At 48.5% G+C, this 18,648-nt stretch overlaps 1 protein-coding gene across 1 annotated transcript; it reads right to left on the bottom strand.

The window, feature by feature from the left end:
- Positions 1–465: 465 nt before the first annotated feature.
- LRRC14 (leucine rich repeat containing 14) lies at positions 466–10,718 on the bottom strand. The gene is made up of 3 exons (XM_077781722.1): positions 10,419–10,718; positions 6,886–7,512; positions 466–1,023 (listed from the first exon to the last, which is right to left on the bottom strand). Exons 1-3 carry the CDS (start codon positions 10,709–10,711, stop codon positions 468–470), a joined length of 1,476 nt encoding a protein of 491 aa, XP_077637848.1. The 5' UTR covers positions 10,712–10,718; the 3' UTR covers positions 466–467.
- Between the last annotated feature and the right edge of the window lie 7,930 nt (positions 10,719–18,648).

Raw genomic sequence — 18,648 nt, 5'->3', positions numbered from 1 at the left:
AAGAAATCCAGATCTCCATGACCGTAGGGGTCAGATGTCCAAACCTGGTCCACCCTGCCGGACTCCTCCAACACCCGCGCCAACTCGGCTGGAAAACTTCGGGATCGGGGGAGAAATCCCAAAATGAGATAGAAAACTTTGGAATCGGGGGAGAAATCCCAAAATGAGATAGAAAACTTTGGGATGAGGGGGAGAAATCCCAAAATGAGATAGAAAACTTTGGGATGAGGGGGGAAAATCCTCCAAGGAGACAGAAAGTTTTGGGATGAGAGGGAAAATCCCCAAAGGAGACAAAAAACTTTGGGATGAGGAGGAAAAATACAAAAATCCGGTACAAAACCGCCAAAATAAATGGAAAAACCACCGGGATGGGACGGAAAACCAATCGGAACGAGGCGAGGAACGCCCGGATTTCCAGAAGGCAGCGCCGGTGATTTCGGCTCCGCCGATTCCGAGCTTTTCCCGGCTCACAAGGAGAAGAAATCCAGATCTCCGTGTCCGTAGGGGTCGGCCGTCCAAACCTGGTCCACCCTGCCGGACTCCTCCAACACCCGCGCCAACTCGGCGCCGACCTCCGCCAAAACCTCCCGGCTGTCCGAGCCGTCGGAATTCCGAGCGTCGGTCTCGGCGGCGGCGCGGTCGGCCGGGAAGGGATAAACGACGAGGCGGAGATCCGGCAGCTCCAGCGTGCGCAGGAGCAGCTCCCGCAGCGCGGCCGTGGACAGGGCGTTGCCGTGGAGGCCCAGGAAGCGCAGGCGGCGGCAGCGGCGCAGCGCCGGCAGCAGCGCGGCCAGCTGCGCGTCGGCCAGGCGGCATTCCGTCAGCTCCAGGTGCAGCAGCGAGGCCGAGGTCTCCTCCAGGAGCAGCCGCAGCGGCTCCAGCAGCGCCCGCGAGAAGTCGTGGCCGCTCAGGTCCAGGCGCTTGAGGGCCGGCGCGTGGCGGCTGCGGGACAGGAAGGCGAGGTCGGCGGGGAGCAGCGAGCAGAAGGCCAATTCCAAGCTTTCCAACGGAGCGCGGAGCTCGCTGCAGGGAGGGGAGAGGGACAGGGGGGTTAGACACTGGAACGGTGGAATTGTGGAGGGCTTGGGGCTGGGGAACATCTCCAAGAACATTGGAGTGTGAGCTCTGAAAATCCTGGGATTTTGGAGTTATGGGGTCATGGAGTTATGGAATGGCTGAGGTTGGGAAAGAGCTGCAGGAACATTTGAGTGTGAGTTCCGAAAATCCTGGGATTTTGGAGTTATGGGGTCATGGAATTGTGGGATGGCTGAGGTTGGGGAACATCTCCAAGAACATTTGAGTGTGAGCTCTGAAAATCCTGGGATTTTGGAGTTATGGATCCATGGAATTGTGGGATGGCTGAGGTTGGGGAACATCTCCAAGAACATTTGAGTGTGAGCTCTGAAAATCCTGGGATTTTGGAGTTATGGGGTCATGGAGTTATGGAATGGCTGAGGTTGGGAAACATCTCCAAGAACATTTGAGTGTGAGCTCTGAAAATTCTGGGATTTTGGAGTTACGGATCCATGGAATTGTGGGATGGTTGGGGTTGGGGAACATCTCCAAGAACATCGAGTTGGACCTCTGAAAATCCTGAGATTTTGGAGTTATGGGGTCATGGAATTGTGGAATGAGTCAGGTTGGGAAAGGTCTCCAAGAACATCGAGTTGGACCTCTGAAAATTCTCAGATTTTGGAACTATGGGGTCATGGAGTCACAAAATGGCTGCTGGGGTTGGGAAAGGTCTCCAAGACCATCAAGGTCAAGGCCTGAGACCCATGGGATGATGGGATGATGGGATGACGGAGCCCTGGCTCCATGGAATGCCGGATCCCAGAGCTCCGGAGCCATGGAGACTCTTTGGGACAGGAAGGCGAGGTCGGCGGGGAGCAGCGAGCAGAAGGCCAATTCCAAGCTTTCCAACGGAGCGCGGAGCTCGCTGCAGGGAGGGGAGAGGGACAGGGGGGTTAGACACTGGAACGGTGGAATTGTGGAGGGCTTGGGGCTGGGGAACATCTCCAAGAACATTGGAGTGTGAGCTCTGAAAATCCTGGGATTTTGGAGTTATGGGGTCATGGAGTTATGGAATGGCTGAGGTTGGGAAAGAGCTGCAGGAACATTTGAGTGTGAGTTCCGAAAATCCTGGGATTTTGGAGTTATGGGGTCATGGAGTTATGGAATGAGTCAGGTTGGGGAACATCTCCAAGAACATCGAGTTCGACCTCTGAAAATTCTGGGATTTTGGAGTTACGGGGTCATGGAATTGTGAACTGGTTGGGGTTGGGAAAGAGCTGCAGGAACATCGAGTTCGAGCTCTGAAAATCCTGGGATTTTGGAGTTATGGGGTGATGGAGTTATGGAATGAGTCAGGTTGGGAAAGGTCTCCAAGAACATTTGAGTGTGAGCTCTGAAAATCCTGGGATTTTGGAGTTATGGGGTGATGGAGTTATGGAATGGCTGAGGTTGGGGAACATCTCCAAGAACATTTGAGTGTGACCTCTGAAAATCCTGGGATTTTGGAGATATGGGGTCATGGAATTGTGGGATGGTTGGGGTTGGGGAACATCTCCAAGAACATCGAGTTCGGCCTCTGAAAATCCTGGGATTTTGGAGTTATGGGGTCATGGAATTGTGGGATGGTTGGGGTTGGGGAACATCTCCAAGAACATCGAGTTGGACCTCTGAAAATCCTGGGATTTTGGAGTTATGGGGTCATGGAGTTACGGAATGAGTCAGGTTGGGAAAGAGCTGCAAGAACATCGAGTTCAAGGGTTGACAATAATGGAAAAACGGGATCATGAAATCATGGAATTGTGGAATGACTGATGTTAGGAAAGAGTTCCAAGAACATCAAGTGTGACCTCTAAAAATTCTGAGATTTTGGAGTTACAAGGTCATGAAGTCACAAAATGGCTGCTGGGGTGGGGAAAGGTCTCCAAGACCATCAAGGTCAAGGCCTGAGACCCATGGGATGATGGGATGATGGGATGACGGAGCCCTGGCTCCATGGAATTCCGGATCCCAGAGCTCTGGATCCATGGAGACTCTTTGGGACAGGAAGGCGAGGTCGGCGGGGAGCAGCGAGCAGAAGGCCAATTCCAAGCTTTCCAACGGAGCGCGGAGCTCGCTGCAGGGAGGGGAGAGGGACAGGGGGGTTAGACACTGGAACGGTGGAATTGTGGAGGGCTTGGGGCTGGGGAACATCTCCAAGAACATTGGAGTGTGAGCTCTGAAAATCCTGGGATTTTGGAGTTATGGGGTCATGGAATTGTGAACTGGTTGGGGCTGGGGAATATCTCCAAGAACATTGGAGTGTGAGCTCTGAAAATCCTGGGATTTTGGAGTTATGGGGTTATGGAATTGTGGGACGGCTGAGGTTGGGAAAGAGCTGCAGGAACATCAAGTTCGAGCTCTGAAAATCCTGGGATTTTGGAGATATGTGGTCATGGAATTGTGGGATGGTTGGGGTTGGGGAACATCTCCAAGAACATTTGAGTTGGACCTCTGAAAATCCTGGGATTTTGGAGTTATGAGGTCATGGAGTTATGGAATGAGTCAGGTTGGGAAAGGTCTCCAAGGACATCAAGGTCAAGGTTTCAGAATCATGGAATGATGGGATCACGGAGCCATGGAATTATAGAATGGTTGAGGTTGGGAAAGAGCTCCAAGAACATTTGAGTTCGACCTCTGAAAATCCTGGGATTTTGGAGTTATGGGGTCACGGAATTGTGGAATGAGTCAGGTTGGGAAAGGTCTCCAAGAACATCAAGGTCAAAGCTTGAGAATCATGGAAAAACAGGATCATGAAATCATGGAATTGTGGAATGGCTGAAGTTGGGAAACATCTCCAAGAACATTGAGTTTGACCTCAGAAAATCCTGGGATTTTGGAGTTATGGGGTCATGGAATTGTGGAATGAGTCAGGTTGGGAAAGGTCTCCAAGAACATTTGAGTGTGAGCTCTGAAAATCCTGGGATTATGGAGTTATGGGGTCATGGAGTTATGGAATGGCTGAGGTTGGGGAACATCTCCAAGAACATTGAGTTGGACCTCTGAAAATTCTGGGATTTTGGAGTTACGGGGTCATGGAATTGTGAACTGGTTGGGGTTGGGAAAGAGCTGCAGGAACATCGGGTTCGGCCTCTGAAAATCCTGGGATTTTGGAGATATGTGGTCATGGAATTGTGGGATGGTTGGGGTTGGGGAACATCTCCAAGAACATTTGAGTTGGACCTCTGAAAATCCTGGGATTTTGGAGTTATGGGGTCATGGAATTGTGGAATGAGTCAGGCTGGGAAAGGTCTCCAAGAACATCAAGGTCAAAGCTTGAGAATCATGGAAAAACGGGATCATGAAATCATGGAATTGTGGAATGGCTGAAGTTGGGAAACATCTCCAAGAACATTGAGTTTGACCCCTGAAAATCCTGGAATTTTGGAATGATGGGATGATGGAGTTACAAAATGGCTGCTGGGGTTGGAAAGGTCTCCAAGACTATCAAGGTCAAGGCTTGAGAATCATGGAATGATGGGATCATGGAGCCATGGAATTGTGGGATGGCTGAGGTTGGGAAAGATCTCCAAGAACATCAAGGTCAAAGTTTGAAAATCATGGAATGATGGGATCATGGAGCCATGGAATTGTGGGATGGCTGAGGTTGGGGAAGATCTCCAAGAACATCAAGGTCAAAGTTTGAAAATCATGGAATGATGGGATCACGGAGCCATGGAATTGTGGGATGGCTGAGGTTGGGGAAGAGCTCCAAGAAGGTCACGTTGTACCTTTGGGAATCGGGGAATTTTGGGGTCATGGCGCCAGGGAATTGTGGAATTGTGGAGTCACGGAATTATGGAATCTCGGGATATTGGGATTCTGGGATCAGGGAGGGGTGAAATTCTGGGATCGTGGAGTTGCGAGGTCATGGAGCCACTGACGGTGGGAAAGACTCCAAGATCATCAACGCGACCTTTGGGAATCCGGGAATCCAGGAATGGTGGGAGCGGGAGTCACGGAATCGCGGCGTTCCGGAATCCCGGAGCCACCGAGCGCTGGGATCACGGGAACCTGGGATCGTTCCCGTCGGGAAAGATCTCCAAGACCACCGAGCCCGAACCTTGGGAATCACGGGACAGGGAACGATGGGATCAGGGAATTATGGGATGTCGGAATTTTGAGCCGTAAACTGTCGGGACAGCGGAGTCGCAGGATTGCCGGAACGTTGGGATAAAGAATTCCTGGAATCAGTGGATCCATGGTTGGAAAAGACCCTCAAGGCCACCAAGACCAACCTTTGGGAATGTTGAAATTAAGGAATTCCGGGAACTGGAATTTCTGGAGGGAATCGTTGAGCCGTGAGATATTGGGATGACGGGATCATGGGAATGTTGGGATAAGGAAATCCTGGAATTCTGGGATGGCTGAGGTTGGAAACACCTCCAGGATGGTCAAGTTCAGCCTTTGAGAATCCTGGAATGACAGAACTCTGGGATCTTGGAATTCTGGGATCATGGAATTCTGGGATCATGGAATCACTGAGTCAGAAACTGCCGGGACAGCGGCATCGTGGGAACGTCGGGACACAGAAATCCTGGAAGCGCAGGATCGCTCGGGGTGGAGAAGACATCTAAGACCATCGAGCCAAACATTGGAGACCCCTGGAATGATGGGATGATGGAATTATGGGATCATGAAATAATGGGATCATGGAATCGTTGAGTCATAAATGATCGGGGTAACAGAATCATGGGATTGTGGGAATATTGGGATAATGACATTTTGGAATTGTGGGATCAATAAGACTGGAAAAGACTTCCAACATTGACAAATCCAGCCTTGGAGAATCCTGGAATTTGTGATCATGGAATTCTGGGATCATGGAATCGTTGAGTCATAAATGATTGGGATAACAGAATATTGGGATGATGGGAATATTGGGATAATGACATTTTGGAATCGTGGGGTCACTAAGACTGGAAAAGACTTCCAAGATGGTAAAGTCCAGCCTTGGAGAATCCTGGGATCTTGGAATTGGTGACCATGGAATTCTGGGCCAATAGAACCACCGAGTCAGGAACTGCCGGGACAGCGGCATCGCGGGAATGCCGGCACCCGGAAATCCTGGAGGCGCGGGATCGCTCGGGCTGGAGAAGACATCCAAGCCCATTGAGCCAAACATTTGAGACCTCTGGAATTATGGGATGATGGAATAATGGGATGATGGGATGAGGGAAACGTTGAGTCATAAATGATCGGGGTAACAGAATCATGGGATCGTGGAAATACTGGGATAATGACATTTTGGAATTGTGGGATCAATAAGACTGGAAAAGACTTCCAACATTGACAAGTTCAGTCTTGGAGAATCCTGGAATTTGTGATCATGGAATTATGGGATCATGGAATCGTTGAGTCATAAATGATCGGGATAACAGAATATTGGGATGATGGGAATATTGGGATAATGACATTTTGGAATCGTGGGGTCAATAAGATTTGAAAAAATTTCTGAGATGGTCAAATCCAGCCTTGGAGAATCCTGGAATTTGCGATCATGGAATTCTGGGATCATGGAATAGCTGAGTCATAAATGATCGGGAGAACAGAATATTGGGATGATGGGAATATTGGGACAATGACATTTTGGAATCGTGGGGTCACTAAGACTGGAAAAGACTTCCAAGATGGTCAAGTCCACCCTTGGAGAATCCTGGGATCTTGGAATTGGTGACCATGGAATTCTGGGCCAATAGAACCACCGAGTCAGGAACTGCCGGGACAGCGGCATCGCGGGAACGCCGGCACCCGGAAATCCTGGAGGCGCGGGATCGCTCGGGCTGGAGCGGCCCCCCGAGCCCCCCGGCGCCGGGCGATCGCGGCGGGACTCACCCGAGGATCTGGCGCAGGTTCCCGGAGAGGCGGGAGGATCCCAGGTTGAGCTCGCGGAGGCCGGGCAGCATTCCCAGCTGCCCGGCCAGGCAGCGGATCCCGACGGCCGATTCCAGCGTCGGGCGCCGCACGTCCACGTTGCTGTACTGCAGCTTGAGGCTGCGCAGCTGCGGGAAGCGCGAGAGGTGCGGCAGGATCACCGAGAGGCCGGTCAGGCCCAGGTTGTTGAAGCGCAGATCCACGCGCCGCAGGAACGCCGGATCCAGGGATTCCAGCAGCGCCGCGATGCCGGCGGCCGACAGCTCCTCCGCCTGCAGCTCGCGGCACTTGAGGCGCAGCGGGCCGGCGGCGCCGCTCTGGAGGGCGTCGCGCACCAGCCCGAAGGACGTCCCGTTGACGAAGAGGTCGGCGTGGACGTCCACGCCCGGCGGCGGCGGCGCGGCGGCGGCGGAACGGCCTTTGTGCCGCTTGGATCCGCGGCGTTGGAATTCCCGCTGGTGCTTGGAGAGCTCCAGGCAAGCCTTGGCCAAAGCCACCGTGCTGGACCAGACGCTCATCCCGGGCGGAGCGCGGCCCGGCGCCGAGTCCGGGAATCCGGTCAGGTCCAGCACGCGGAGGCGAAAGGAGCTGGGGAAGAGGCAAAAGTGGGGAGGGAGGATAAAAAATGGGAAGGGAGCGGCGGAAATGGGAGGAAAGCATCAAAAATGGGAGGAAACGATGAAAAATGGAAGGAAAGCATGAAAAATGGGAGGAAAGCATGAAAAATGGGAAGAAAACGTCAAAAGTGGAAAAAGGAAACATCAAAAATGGGAGGAAACCATGAAAAATGGGAGGAAACCATGAAAGATGGGAGGAAATCATTAAAGCCAAAAAGAAACCGTGGAAAAATGGAGGAAACCATCAAAAGTGGGAAGAAAGCATCAAAAATGAGTAGGAACCATCAAAAATGGGAGGACAGCATCACAAAAATGGGAAGAAACCATGAAAAATGGGAGGAAACCATGAAAAATGGGAGGAAACCATGAAAAATGGGAGGAAAGCATCATAAAAATGGGAAGAAAACATCAAAAATGGAAAAAGGAAACATCAAAAATGGGAGGAAACCATGAAAAATGGGAGGAAAGCATCAAAAATGGGAGGAAAGCATCACAAAAATGGGAAGAAAACGTCAAAAATGGAAAAAGGAAACATCAAAAATGGGAGGAAACCATGAAAAATGCGAGGAAAGTATCAAAAATGGGAGGAAAGCATCAAAAAATGGGAGGAAAGCATTAAAGCCAAAAAGAAACCGTGGAAAAATGGAGGAAACCATCAAAAGTGGGAAGAAAGCATCAAAAATGAGTAGGAACCATCAAAAATGGGAGGAAACCATCACAAAAAGGGGAGGAAACCATGAAAAATGGGAGGAAAGCATCACAAAAGTGGGAGGAAAGCATCACAAAAATGGGAAGAAAACATCAAAAATGGAAAAAGGAAACATCAAAAATGGGAGGAAACCATGAAAAATGGGAGGAAAGCATGAAAAATGGGAGGAAATCATCAAAAATGGGAGGAAAGCCTCAAAAATGAGAGGAAAGCATTAAAGCCAAAAAGAAACCATGGAAAAATGGAGGAAACCATCAAAAGTTGGAAGAAAGCATCAAAAATGAGAAGGAACCATCAAAAATGAGAAGAAAACTTCAAAACTGAGAAAGAACCATCAAAAACGGGAGGAAGCCATGAAAGATGGGGAGAAACCATCAAAGACAGGAGGAAACCACCAAAACCAAGAAGAAACCATCAAAAATTAGAAGAAACCATCAAAAATTGGAGGAAACCATCAAAAATGGGAGGAAACCATGAAAAACTGGAAGGAACCATGAAAAATGGGAAGGAACCAACAAAACATGAAGGAACCATCAGAAATGGGATGAAACCATCAAAGAGAGGTGGAAAGCATCGAAAACGAGAAGGAGCCATCAAAACTAAGAAGAAACCACCAAAAATAGGAAGAACCAATCAAAGACAAAAACAGGAAGGAACCATCAAAAATGGGAAGAAACCATCGGAAACAAGAAGGAACCATCAAAAGTTAGAAGAAACCATCAAAACCAAGAAGAAACCATCAAAGACAGGAGGAAACCATGAAGAATGGGATGAAACCATCAAAACCAAGAAGGAACCACGAGAAACATGTAGGAACCACCAAACACGAGAAGAAACCATCAAAAATGGGAAGAAACCATCAAAGAGAAGAGGAAACCCTCAGAAATGGGAGGAAACCATGAAAGATGGGGAGAAACCATCAAAGACAAGAGGAAACCATCGAAACCAAGAAGGAACCATCAAAAATTGGAAGAAACCATCAAAGACGGGTGGAAACCATCAAAAATGAGAAGAATCCATCAAAAACAAGAAGAAACCATCAGAGACCAGAGGAAACCATAGAAAACGAGAAGAAGCTGTCAAAAGTTGGAAGAAACCATCCAAACCAAGAAGAATCCATCAAAAATGGGAAGGAACCATGGAAAATTGGAAGGAATCATCAAAACCAAGAAGGAACCACCAAAAACAGGGAGGAACCATGAAAACTAAGAAGGAACCATCAAAAACAGGAGGAAACCATGAAAAATGGGATGAAACCATCGAAACCAAGAAGGAACCATCAAAGATGGGAAGGAACCATCAAAAATGGGGAGAAACCACCAAAACCAAGAAGGATCCATCGAAAACAAGAAGGAACCATCAAAAGTTGGAAGAAGCCATCAAAGCCAAGAAGAAACCACCAAAGATGAGAAGGAACTACCAAACCCAAGAAGCTCCCCCAAGCCCTCGCCCGTGGCAGAACCCACCTGGAGCGGCGGCCGGGCTCCTCCAGCTGCCGGCGCAGCGTGGCCACCAGGGCCAGGACGAGGGCCTGGAGGCAGAGCTTGCAGGGCCGGTCCCGCAGCAGCTCCAACCACCCAAACCAGAAGGAGAAACCATCAAAGATGGGAAGGAACCATCAAAAACGGGAGGAAACCATCGAAACCAAGAAGGAGCCATCAAAAATTGGAAGAAACCATGAAAATGGGAAGGAACCATGAAAATGGCATTCAATTAAACCATCAAAAATGGGAAGGAACCTTCAAAATTGGGAAGGAACCATCAAAAACGGGAGGAAACCATCAAAACCAAGAAGAAACCATCAAAAACAGGAGGAAACCCTCAGAAATGGGAGGAAGCCATGAAAGATGGGGAGAAACCATCAAAGACAAGAGGAAACCATTGGAAATGGGAAGGAACCATCAAAGATGGGAAGGAACCATCAAAAATGAGGAGGAACCACCAAACCCAAGAAGGAACCATCAAAAATGTGAAGAAACCATCAGAGATGGGAAGGAACATTCAAAAATGAGAAGGAACCACCAAACCCAAGAAGGAACCACCAAAACCAAGAAGGAACCATCAAAACCAAGAAGGAACCATCAAAGCCAAGAAGAACCCACCAAACCCAAGAGGAACCCACCAAACCCAAGAAGTTCCCCCAAGCCCTCGCCCGTGGCAGAACCCACCTGGAGCGGCGGCCGGGCTCCTCCAGCTGCCGGCGCAGCGTGGCCACCAGGGCCAGGACGAGGGCCTGGAGGCAGAGCTTGCAGGGCTGGTCCCTCAGCAGCTCCTGGCGGCCCAGCAGGCGCCGCAGGTGCAGCGCCGGGAAGGGCCAGGAGCTCACCAGGTCCACCAGGAGCGGCGCCCGGCCGGCGGCGGCGGCGGCGCCCAGGAGCGGCGGGAAGAGCGCGGGCGGCAGCGGCGGCAGCGGGCGACGGGCGACCACGCGGCGGGCACACAGGAACACCAGCGACTCCATGGCGGCGGGGACGGCGGGTTTGATTGATTGGGGTTTGATTGGGGATTGATTGGGGTTTGATTGGGGTTTGATTGGGGGTTGATTGGGGGTTTGATTGGGGTTTGATTGGGGATTGATTGGGGGTTGATTGGGGATTGATTGGGGGTTGATTGGGGGTTGATTGGGGGTTGATTGGGGTTTGATTGGGGTTTGATTGGGGGTTTGATTGGGGTTTGATTGGGGTTTGATTGGGGGTTGATTGGGGGTTTGATTGGGGATTGATTGCGGTTTGATTGGGGATTGATTGAGGTTTGATTGGGGATTTTATTGGGGTTTGATTGGGGGTTGATTGGGGGTTGATTGGGGATTGATTGGGGATTGATTGGGGGTTGATTGGGGGGTTGATTGGGGGTTGATTGGGGGTTGATTGGGGTTTGATTGGGGGTTTGATTGGGGGTTGATTGAGGGTTGATTGGGGTTTGATTGGGGATTGATTGGGGGTTGATTGGGGTTTGATTGGGGTTTGATTGGGGTTTGATTGGGGATTGATTGGGGATTGATTGGGGGTTGATTGGGGTTTGATTGGGGTTTTTTGGGGGTTTGATTGGGGTTTGATTGGGGTTTGATTGGGGTTTGACTGGGGGTTTGATTGGGGATTGATTGCGGTTTGATTGGGGATTGATTGAGGTTTGATTGGGGATTTTATTGGGGTTTGATTGGGGGTTTGATTGGGGTTTGATTGGGGTTTGATTGGGGTTTGATCGGGGTTTGATTGGGGATTTTATTGGGGTTTGATTGGGGTTTGATTGGGGTTTGATTGGGGTTTGATTGGGGGTTGATTGGGGGTTTGATTGGGGTTTGATTGGGAATTTTATTGGGGTTTGATTGGGGTTTGATTGGGGTTTGATTGGGGGTTGATTGGGGATTTTATTGGGGTTTGATTGGGGTTTGATTGGGGGGTTGATTGGGGTTTGATTGGGGGTTTGATTGGGGTTGATTGGGGTTTGATTGGGGGTTTTATTGGGGGTTTGATTGGGGTTTGATTAGGGGTTTTATTGGGGATTTTATTGGGGTTTGATTGGGGGTTGATTGGGGTTTTGGGGGATTTTATTGGGGTTTGATTGGGACTTTTATTGGGGTTTGATTGGGGTTTTTATTGGGGTTTTTGGGGATTTTATTGGGGTTTTTGGGGATTTTATTGGGGGTTTATTGGGGTTTTATTGGGGATTTTATTGGGGTTTTTTTGGGATTTTGGGGGATTTTATTGGGGATTTTATTGGGGATTTTATTGGGGTTTTTTGGGGATTTTTTGAGATTTTATTGGGATTTTTGGAGGATTTTTTGGTGACTTTTGGCGATATTTGGGAATTTTCTGGGATTTTTTTTGGCGATTTTTTGGGATTTTTTGAGGGGGTTTTAGATATTTTGGGGGAGTTGGTGGATGTTATTGGGGTGTTTTTTTTATTTTTGGCGATTTTGGGGGGTTTTTTGCATTTTTGGGGAATTTTGTATTTATTTTTTTTTTAATTCTTGGGGATTTTTTTGCCTTTTTTGGGGATTTTTTTTTTTTTGAGGGCTTTTTAGGGAATTCTGGTTTGTTTTTTTTTTTTTGGGGGGTGGCGATTTTTTGTGATTTTTTCGGGGGGGGGGTTGGGTGGTCCCAAAGCTGAGGAAAGGAGAGAGAAAATGGCGGCGTGAGAGATTCCCACAAAAATCCCAAAATTCTCCCCAAAATCCCAAAATTCTCCCCAAAATTCCCCCAAAAATCCCAAAATTCCCACCTGGATCACCAGAATTCCCCCCAAAATCCCCCCCAAATTTTTCCCTAAATCCCCAAAATTCCCCCCAAAATCCCCAAAATTTTCCCCAAATTTTTCCCTAAATCCCCAAAATTCCCCCCAAAATCCCCAAAATTTTCCCCAGATTTTTCCCTAAATCCCCAAAATTCCCACGTGGATCCCAAAATTCCCACGGGGATCGCCCAAAATTCTCCCCAAATCCCCAAATTCTCACAAAAATCCCCAAATTCTCCCCAAATTCACAAAATTCTCCCCAAAATTCGCCCCAAATCCCCAAATTCTGCCCAAACCCCCAAAATTCTCCCCAAATCCCCAAAATTCTCCCCAAATTCCCCCCAAAATCACCACAGGGATCCAAAATTCTCTCCAAATCCCCAAAATTCTCCCCAAATCCCCAAAATTCCCACAGGGATCCCCCAAAATTCCCCCCAAATTCTGCCAAAAATTCTCCCTAAAATTCCCCCCAAATCCCCAAAATCCCCCCCAAAATCCCCCCCAAAATCCCACAATTACCACAGGGATCCCAAAATTCTCCCCAAACCCCCAAATTCCCCCCCGATATCGCAAAAATTTCCCCCAGAATTTTCCCAAAAACCCCAAAATTCTCCCCAGATCCCCTCAGGGACCCCCAAACCGCCCCCCCAAGATGGCGCCCCCCTCTCACCTCCCGCCCGCGGCCCCCGCCGCTCCCCGTCCGTACGGCAGAGCCACTTCCGTGTTTCTGCGTGCCGGTGACCAATCAGCGCGCTGAACCCGCTTAAGGGGCGGTATCCTTTCTTCTAATTGGTTATTAGAGCTGTCTATCAGCATTTTTTTTAGTTCTCATTGGCTTAAAGCTAGATAGGCGGGTGCTGTAATATATAAGCATTTCTATTGGCTTTCGGTTCTGTCAATCACTCATCCCTGCCTTCCCATTGGCTGGCGCTCGGCGGGAGCGCGCGATTCGCTCTGAGGTGGCTTCGGGAGCCGCCATCGATCCCAAACCCCAAATCCCGACCCCAAATCCCGAATTTCCCAACCCCAAATCCCGAATTTCCCACCCCAAATCCGGCCATGGAGCGGCGGCAGGAGCTGAAAGTGCTGCTGAAGCGCTGGGAAGGAGAATTCCTGCGGCAATGGCGGCGCAAACCCAGCCAGGTGCTGCTGAGGGGGGACAATTCCTGAGGGGGAAATTCCTGAGGGGAACCCTGGGAATTGGGGTTGAGCTGTTTTGGGGGGTTTGGGGGTGTCTTTGTGGAGATTTTGGGGTCTCAGGGGGTCTTTGAGGTGGTTTGGGGGGGGGTCCTGGTGGTTTTGGGGTGATCTTGGAGAAGTTTGGGGATTTTGGGGTGGATTTTGGGGGTTTTGGGGAGGCTAAAGGGGTCCCTGCACTGGGGGGGGTGTTGGTTTAGGGAGGTTTTGGGGCTGTTTTTGGGGAGGTTTGGGGGTTTTTAGGGAGGTTTGGGGGTTTTTGGGGAGGTTTGGGGGTTTTTGGGGAGGTTTAAAGGGTCCCTGGATTGGGGGGAGTCGATTTTTGGGTGTCTTTGGGGTGGTTTTGGGGTGGTTTTGGGATTTTTGGGGAGGTTTTGGAGTTTTTTGGGAGGTTTTTGGGGTGACCTTAGGGTGGTTTTGGGATTTTTGGTTTTTTTTTTTTTTTTTTTTTTTTTTTTGTTTTGGTTTTTTTTTTTTTTTTTTTTTTTGTGGGGTATTTGGAGTCTTTTGGGAGGTTTTGGGGTTTTTGGGGAGGTTTGGGGGTTTTTGGGGAGGTTTAAAGGGTCCCTGGATTGGGGGGAGTCGATTTTTGGGTGTCTTTGGGGAGGTTTTGGGGTGGTTTTGGGATTTTTGGGGAGGTTTTGGAGTTTTTTGGGAGGTTTTTGGGGTGACCTTAGGGTGGTTTTGGGATTTTTGGTTTTTTTTTTTTTTGTTTTGGTTTTTTTTTTTTTTTTTTTTTTTTTGTGGGGTATTTGGAGTCTTTTGGGAGGTTTTGGGGTTTTTGGGGAGGTTTGGGGGTTTTTGGAGAGATTTAAGGGGTCCCTGGATTGGGGGGAGTCGATTTTTGGGTGTCTTTGGGGAGGTTTTGGGGTGGTTTTGGGATTTTTGGGGAGGTTTTGGAGTTTTTTGGGAGGTTTTTGGGGTGACCTTAGGGTGGATTTGGTTGGTTTTTTTTGGTTTTTGTTTTTTTTTTGGTGGGGTATTTGGAGTCTTTTGGGAGGTTTGGGGGTTTTTGGGAGGTTTTGGGTGGATCTGGGGTGGTTTAAGGGGTCCCTGGATTGGGGGGAGTTGATTTTGGGGTGTCCTTGGGGATTTTGGGGTGATCTTGGGGTGGATTTGGGGTCTGAGGGTGTCCTTGAGATGGTTTGGGGGTTTTGGAGAGATTTTGGGGTTTTTGGGTTGGTTTTTGGGGGTCCTGGATTGGGGGGAGTTGTTTGAGGGGGGTCCTTGGGATTTTTGGGGTGACCTTGGGAAGGTTTTGGGGCTGTTTTTGGAGAGGTTTTGGGATTTTTGGGGAGGTTTAGGGGGTCCCTGGACTGGGGGGAGTTGGTTTGGGGAGGTTTTGGGGCTGTTTTTGGGGAGGTTTTGGGGTTTTTGGGGAGGTTTTGGGGTTTTTGGAGAGTTTCAAGGGGTCCCTGGAGTGGGGGGAGTCGATTTTGGGGTGTCTTTGGGGAGGTTTCAGAGGTTTTTGGGGTGACCTTGGGGTGGTTTTGGGTTTTTTTTTTTTTTGGGGGGGGGTATTTGGAGTCTTTTGGGAGGTTTTGGGGTTTTTGGGGAGATTTTGGGGTTTTTGGGGTGGTTTTGGTGTCCTTGGGGTGTCTTTGGGGTTTTTGGGACGGATTTGGGGTTTTTGGGGAGGTTTTGGGTGGATCTGGGGTGGTTTAAGGGGTCCCTGGATTTGGGGGAGTTGATTTTGGGGTGTCCTTGGGGATTTTGGGGTGATCTTGGGGTGGATTTGGGGTTTTTGGGGAGGTTTTGGGATTTTTGGGGTGGATTTGGGGTCCTTGGGGTGGATTTGGGGGTCCTGGATTGGAGGGATTTGGTTTTGGGGGGGGTCCTTGGGGTTTTTGGGGTGTCCTTGGGAATTTTTGGGGGTTTTTGGGGTCCTTGGGGAGGTTTTGGGGTTTTCTGGATTGGAGGGAGTTGATTTTGGGGGATCCATGAGAATTTTGAGGTGTTTTTGGAGAGGTTTTGGGAACTTTGAAGAGGTTTTGGGATTTTTGGGGTGGTTGTGATTTTTTTTGGAGTGGGGGGAGTTGGTTTAGGGGCGTTTTTGGGGTGTCCTTGGGGTTTTTTCGGGGGTCTTTGGGGAGGTTTGGGATTTTTGGGGTGTCTTTAAGGTTTTTGGGATGGATTTGGGGTTTTTTGGGAGATTTTGGAGTCCTTGGGGTGGTTTAGGGGGGTCCTGGATTGGGGGGAGTTGATTTTGGGGGGTCTTTGGGATTTTTGGGGTTTTTTTGGGGGTCTCTGGGGAGGTTTTGGGGTTTTGGGGGTGGTTTTGGGGTGGATTTGGGATTTTTGGGGGATTTTGGAGAAGTCTTGGGGAGGTTTTGGGGTTTTTGGGGGGGTTTTGGGGTCCCTGGATTGGGGGGAGTTGGTTTTGGGTGGTTCTTGGGTTTTTTGGGGTCTTTGAGGTGGTTTTGGGGTGGTTTGGGGTTTTTGGGGTGTTTTGGGGAGGTTTTGGTGTCCTTGGGGTGGATTTGGGGTCCCTGGAAAGGGGATTTTTGGTTTATGGGATTTTTGGGGTGTTCCCGAATCTTTGGGGCCGTTTTTGGGGTGTCTGGGGGGATTTTGGGGTGGGCTCAGATCCAGGAGAGCCTCAGGAGGGTCCTGGGAGGGGTTTTAGGGCCCAATCCAAATTTTCCTTCCAAAAAAATCCCAAAATTCCCACTAAAAAACCCTAAAAAACACAAATTCCCACCAAAAAAACCCCAAAACCCCAAAAAAGCCCCAAATCCCCACCAAAAAAAAAAAAAATCCTCAAAAAACCCTGAAAAAACCCAAATTCCCACCAAAAAAAAAACCCAAATCCCCCCAAAATCCCCAAATCTTCTCGCAGCCAATGGGAACAATTCCCAAATTCTCATTTTTTGGGATTTTTTTCCCTTCCAGGCCGACATCAAAGAAGCTCCAGAGGAAATCAAGGGTGAGTTCCCCCAAAATTCCCAAAATTTTTCCCCCAAATCCCCAAATTTCTTCCCAAAATCCCCAAATTTTCCCCAAAATTTCCCTCCAAATTCCCCAAAATTCCCAAATTCCCCTCAGATCCCCAAAATTTTCCCAAATTTCCCCAAAATTTCCAAATTTACCCCAAAACCTTCAAAATTCCCCAAAATTCAAAATTTTACCCCAAAATTTCCCAAAACTCCCAAATTTCCCATGAAACCCCCAAATTTCTTCCCAAAATCCCCAAATTTTCCCTCAAAGTCCCGAAAAATTCCCAAAATTCTTTCCAAATGTTCCCGCAGAATCCTCAAATTTCCCCAAAAATCCCAATTTTAGCCCAAAATCCCCAAATTTCCTCCCAAATCCTCAAAATTTCCCCCAAAATCCCAAAACCCCAAAACTTCCCCAAAAATCCCAATTTTACCCCCAAATTCCCCCCAAAACCCCAAAACTTCCCCAAAAATCCCAATTTTACCCCCAAATTCTGAACATTTTCCCATAATGTCCAAATTTCCCCCAAAAATGCCCCAATTTTTTTCGTATTTCCCCAAAATTCCCAATTATTTTTCTAATTTCCCCCAAAATTCCCAATTTCCCCCGATTTCCCCCCAAAATGCCCAAATTTCCCTCAAAATTCCCAAATTTTCCCCAATATTCCCAATTTTTTTTCAAATTTTCCCCAAATTTCCCCCAGAATTTCCCCCAAAATTTCTCCCTAAAATTCCTTTTTTTTCTCTTTTTTCCCATTAAATTCTCAAATTTTTCCTAAAATTTCTCCCAAAATTCCCAACTTTTTTTCAAATTTCCCCCAAAATTCCCTGAAAATTCCCAATTTTTCCTCTTTTTTTCCCTTAAAACTCCCAAATTTCCCCCAAAAATTTGTCCTAAAATTCCCAAATTCTTTTCAAATTTCTCCCAAAATTCCCAGATTCCCCCAAAATTCCCAAAATTTCCCGAATTCCTCTCCCCAGCTCAGTACCGGGAGTTTTGGGCGCTGCGGCGCCAGGACGGAGCCGCCGGAGAGTCCCAAAATTCCCAAAATTCCCAAAATTCCCCAAAATCCCAAACGACCACGAACGACCAACAGGTACCAAGAGGGGGGGGGGAAATTTGGGAATTTTGGGGGGAAATTTGTAAATTTTGGGGGGATTTGGGGAATTTTTGGGGTCTTGGGCTGGGATTTTATGGGATTTGGGCTCAAATTTTGGGGATTTTTGGGATTTAGGATTGGGAATTTTGGGATTTGGGGTTGGGATTTTTGGGGGATTTTTTTGGGGATTTGGGGTTTAGGGTTGGGGATTTTGGGAATTTTGGGATTTAGGCTGGGAATTTTTGGGATTTTGGGATTTAAGGTTGGGAATTGTTGGGATTTTGGGAATTTTTGGGATTTAGGGTTGGGAATTTTGGGGGATTTTTTTGGGATTTTTGGTTGCGAATTTTGGGGATTTTGGGCTTTTTTGGGGGGGGTTTAAGATGGGAATTTTTGGGGATTTTGGGGGTTTAGGATTAGGAATTTTTGGGATTTTTTTGGGATTTGGGGTTTAGGATTGGGATTTTTTGGGATTTTGGGCTGGAATTTGGGGGATTTTTGGGATTCTGGGCTGGAATTTCGGAGATTTGGGGGATTTTTTGGGATTTTGGTGTCATTACAGGTAGAAGATTCAGGATTTTGGGGCTCCCACCTGAACCGGGCCCCGAAAATTCCCGGAAAAAGCCGGAAAACCCCGACGGGAATTTCGGAGATTTTTGGGATGAAGCTCAAAGCCAAACTGGGAACAGCTGGGAAGGTCGGGAAAGGGGGAAAAGGGAAAAAATTTAATTTCCTGGGGGGGTTTTGGGGCATTTTACAGCCCAAAATTTGGGATCCCCCAAAATTAGAGACCTCCCAAAATTTGGAGAATTGAAAATTGGAGAATCCCAAAATTTGGAGAATTGAAAATTGGAGAATCCCAAAATTTGAAGACACCAAAAGTTGGAGAATCCCAAAATTCGGGACTCCTGAAAATTGAAAAACCCAAAATC

Source organism: Lonchura striata, chromosome 1 (assembly GCF_046129695.1).
Source record: "Lonchura striata isolate bLonStr1 chromosome 1, bLonStr1.mat, whole genome shotgun sequence".
Taxonomy (NCBI): Eukaryota; Metazoa; Chordata; class Aves; order Passeriformes; family Estrildidae; genus Lonchura; species Lonchura striata.
The sequence above is the reverse complement of the archived record's forward strand: the minus strand, read 5'-3'. Positions and strand labels throughout refer to the sequence as shown.

What these genes read in the sequence shown, in the direction of transcription:
- LRRC14 (XM_077781722.1), bottom strand. Translation starts at nt 10,711, where the DNA reads ATGGAGTCGCTGGTGTTCCTGTGTGCCCGCCGCGTGGTCGCCCGTCGC. An exon ending in GAGCCCGGCCGCCGCTCCAG is followed by an intron (nt 7,513 to 10,418) that starts GTGGGTTCTGCC and finishes CCTCTTCCCCAG; the next exon opens with CTCCTTTCGCCTCCGCGTGC. An exon ending in AACCTGCGCCAGATCCTCGG is followed by an intron (nt 1,024 to 6,885) that starts GTGAGTCCCGCC and finishes CCCTCCCTGCAG; the next exon opens with CGAGCTCCGCGCTCCGTTGG.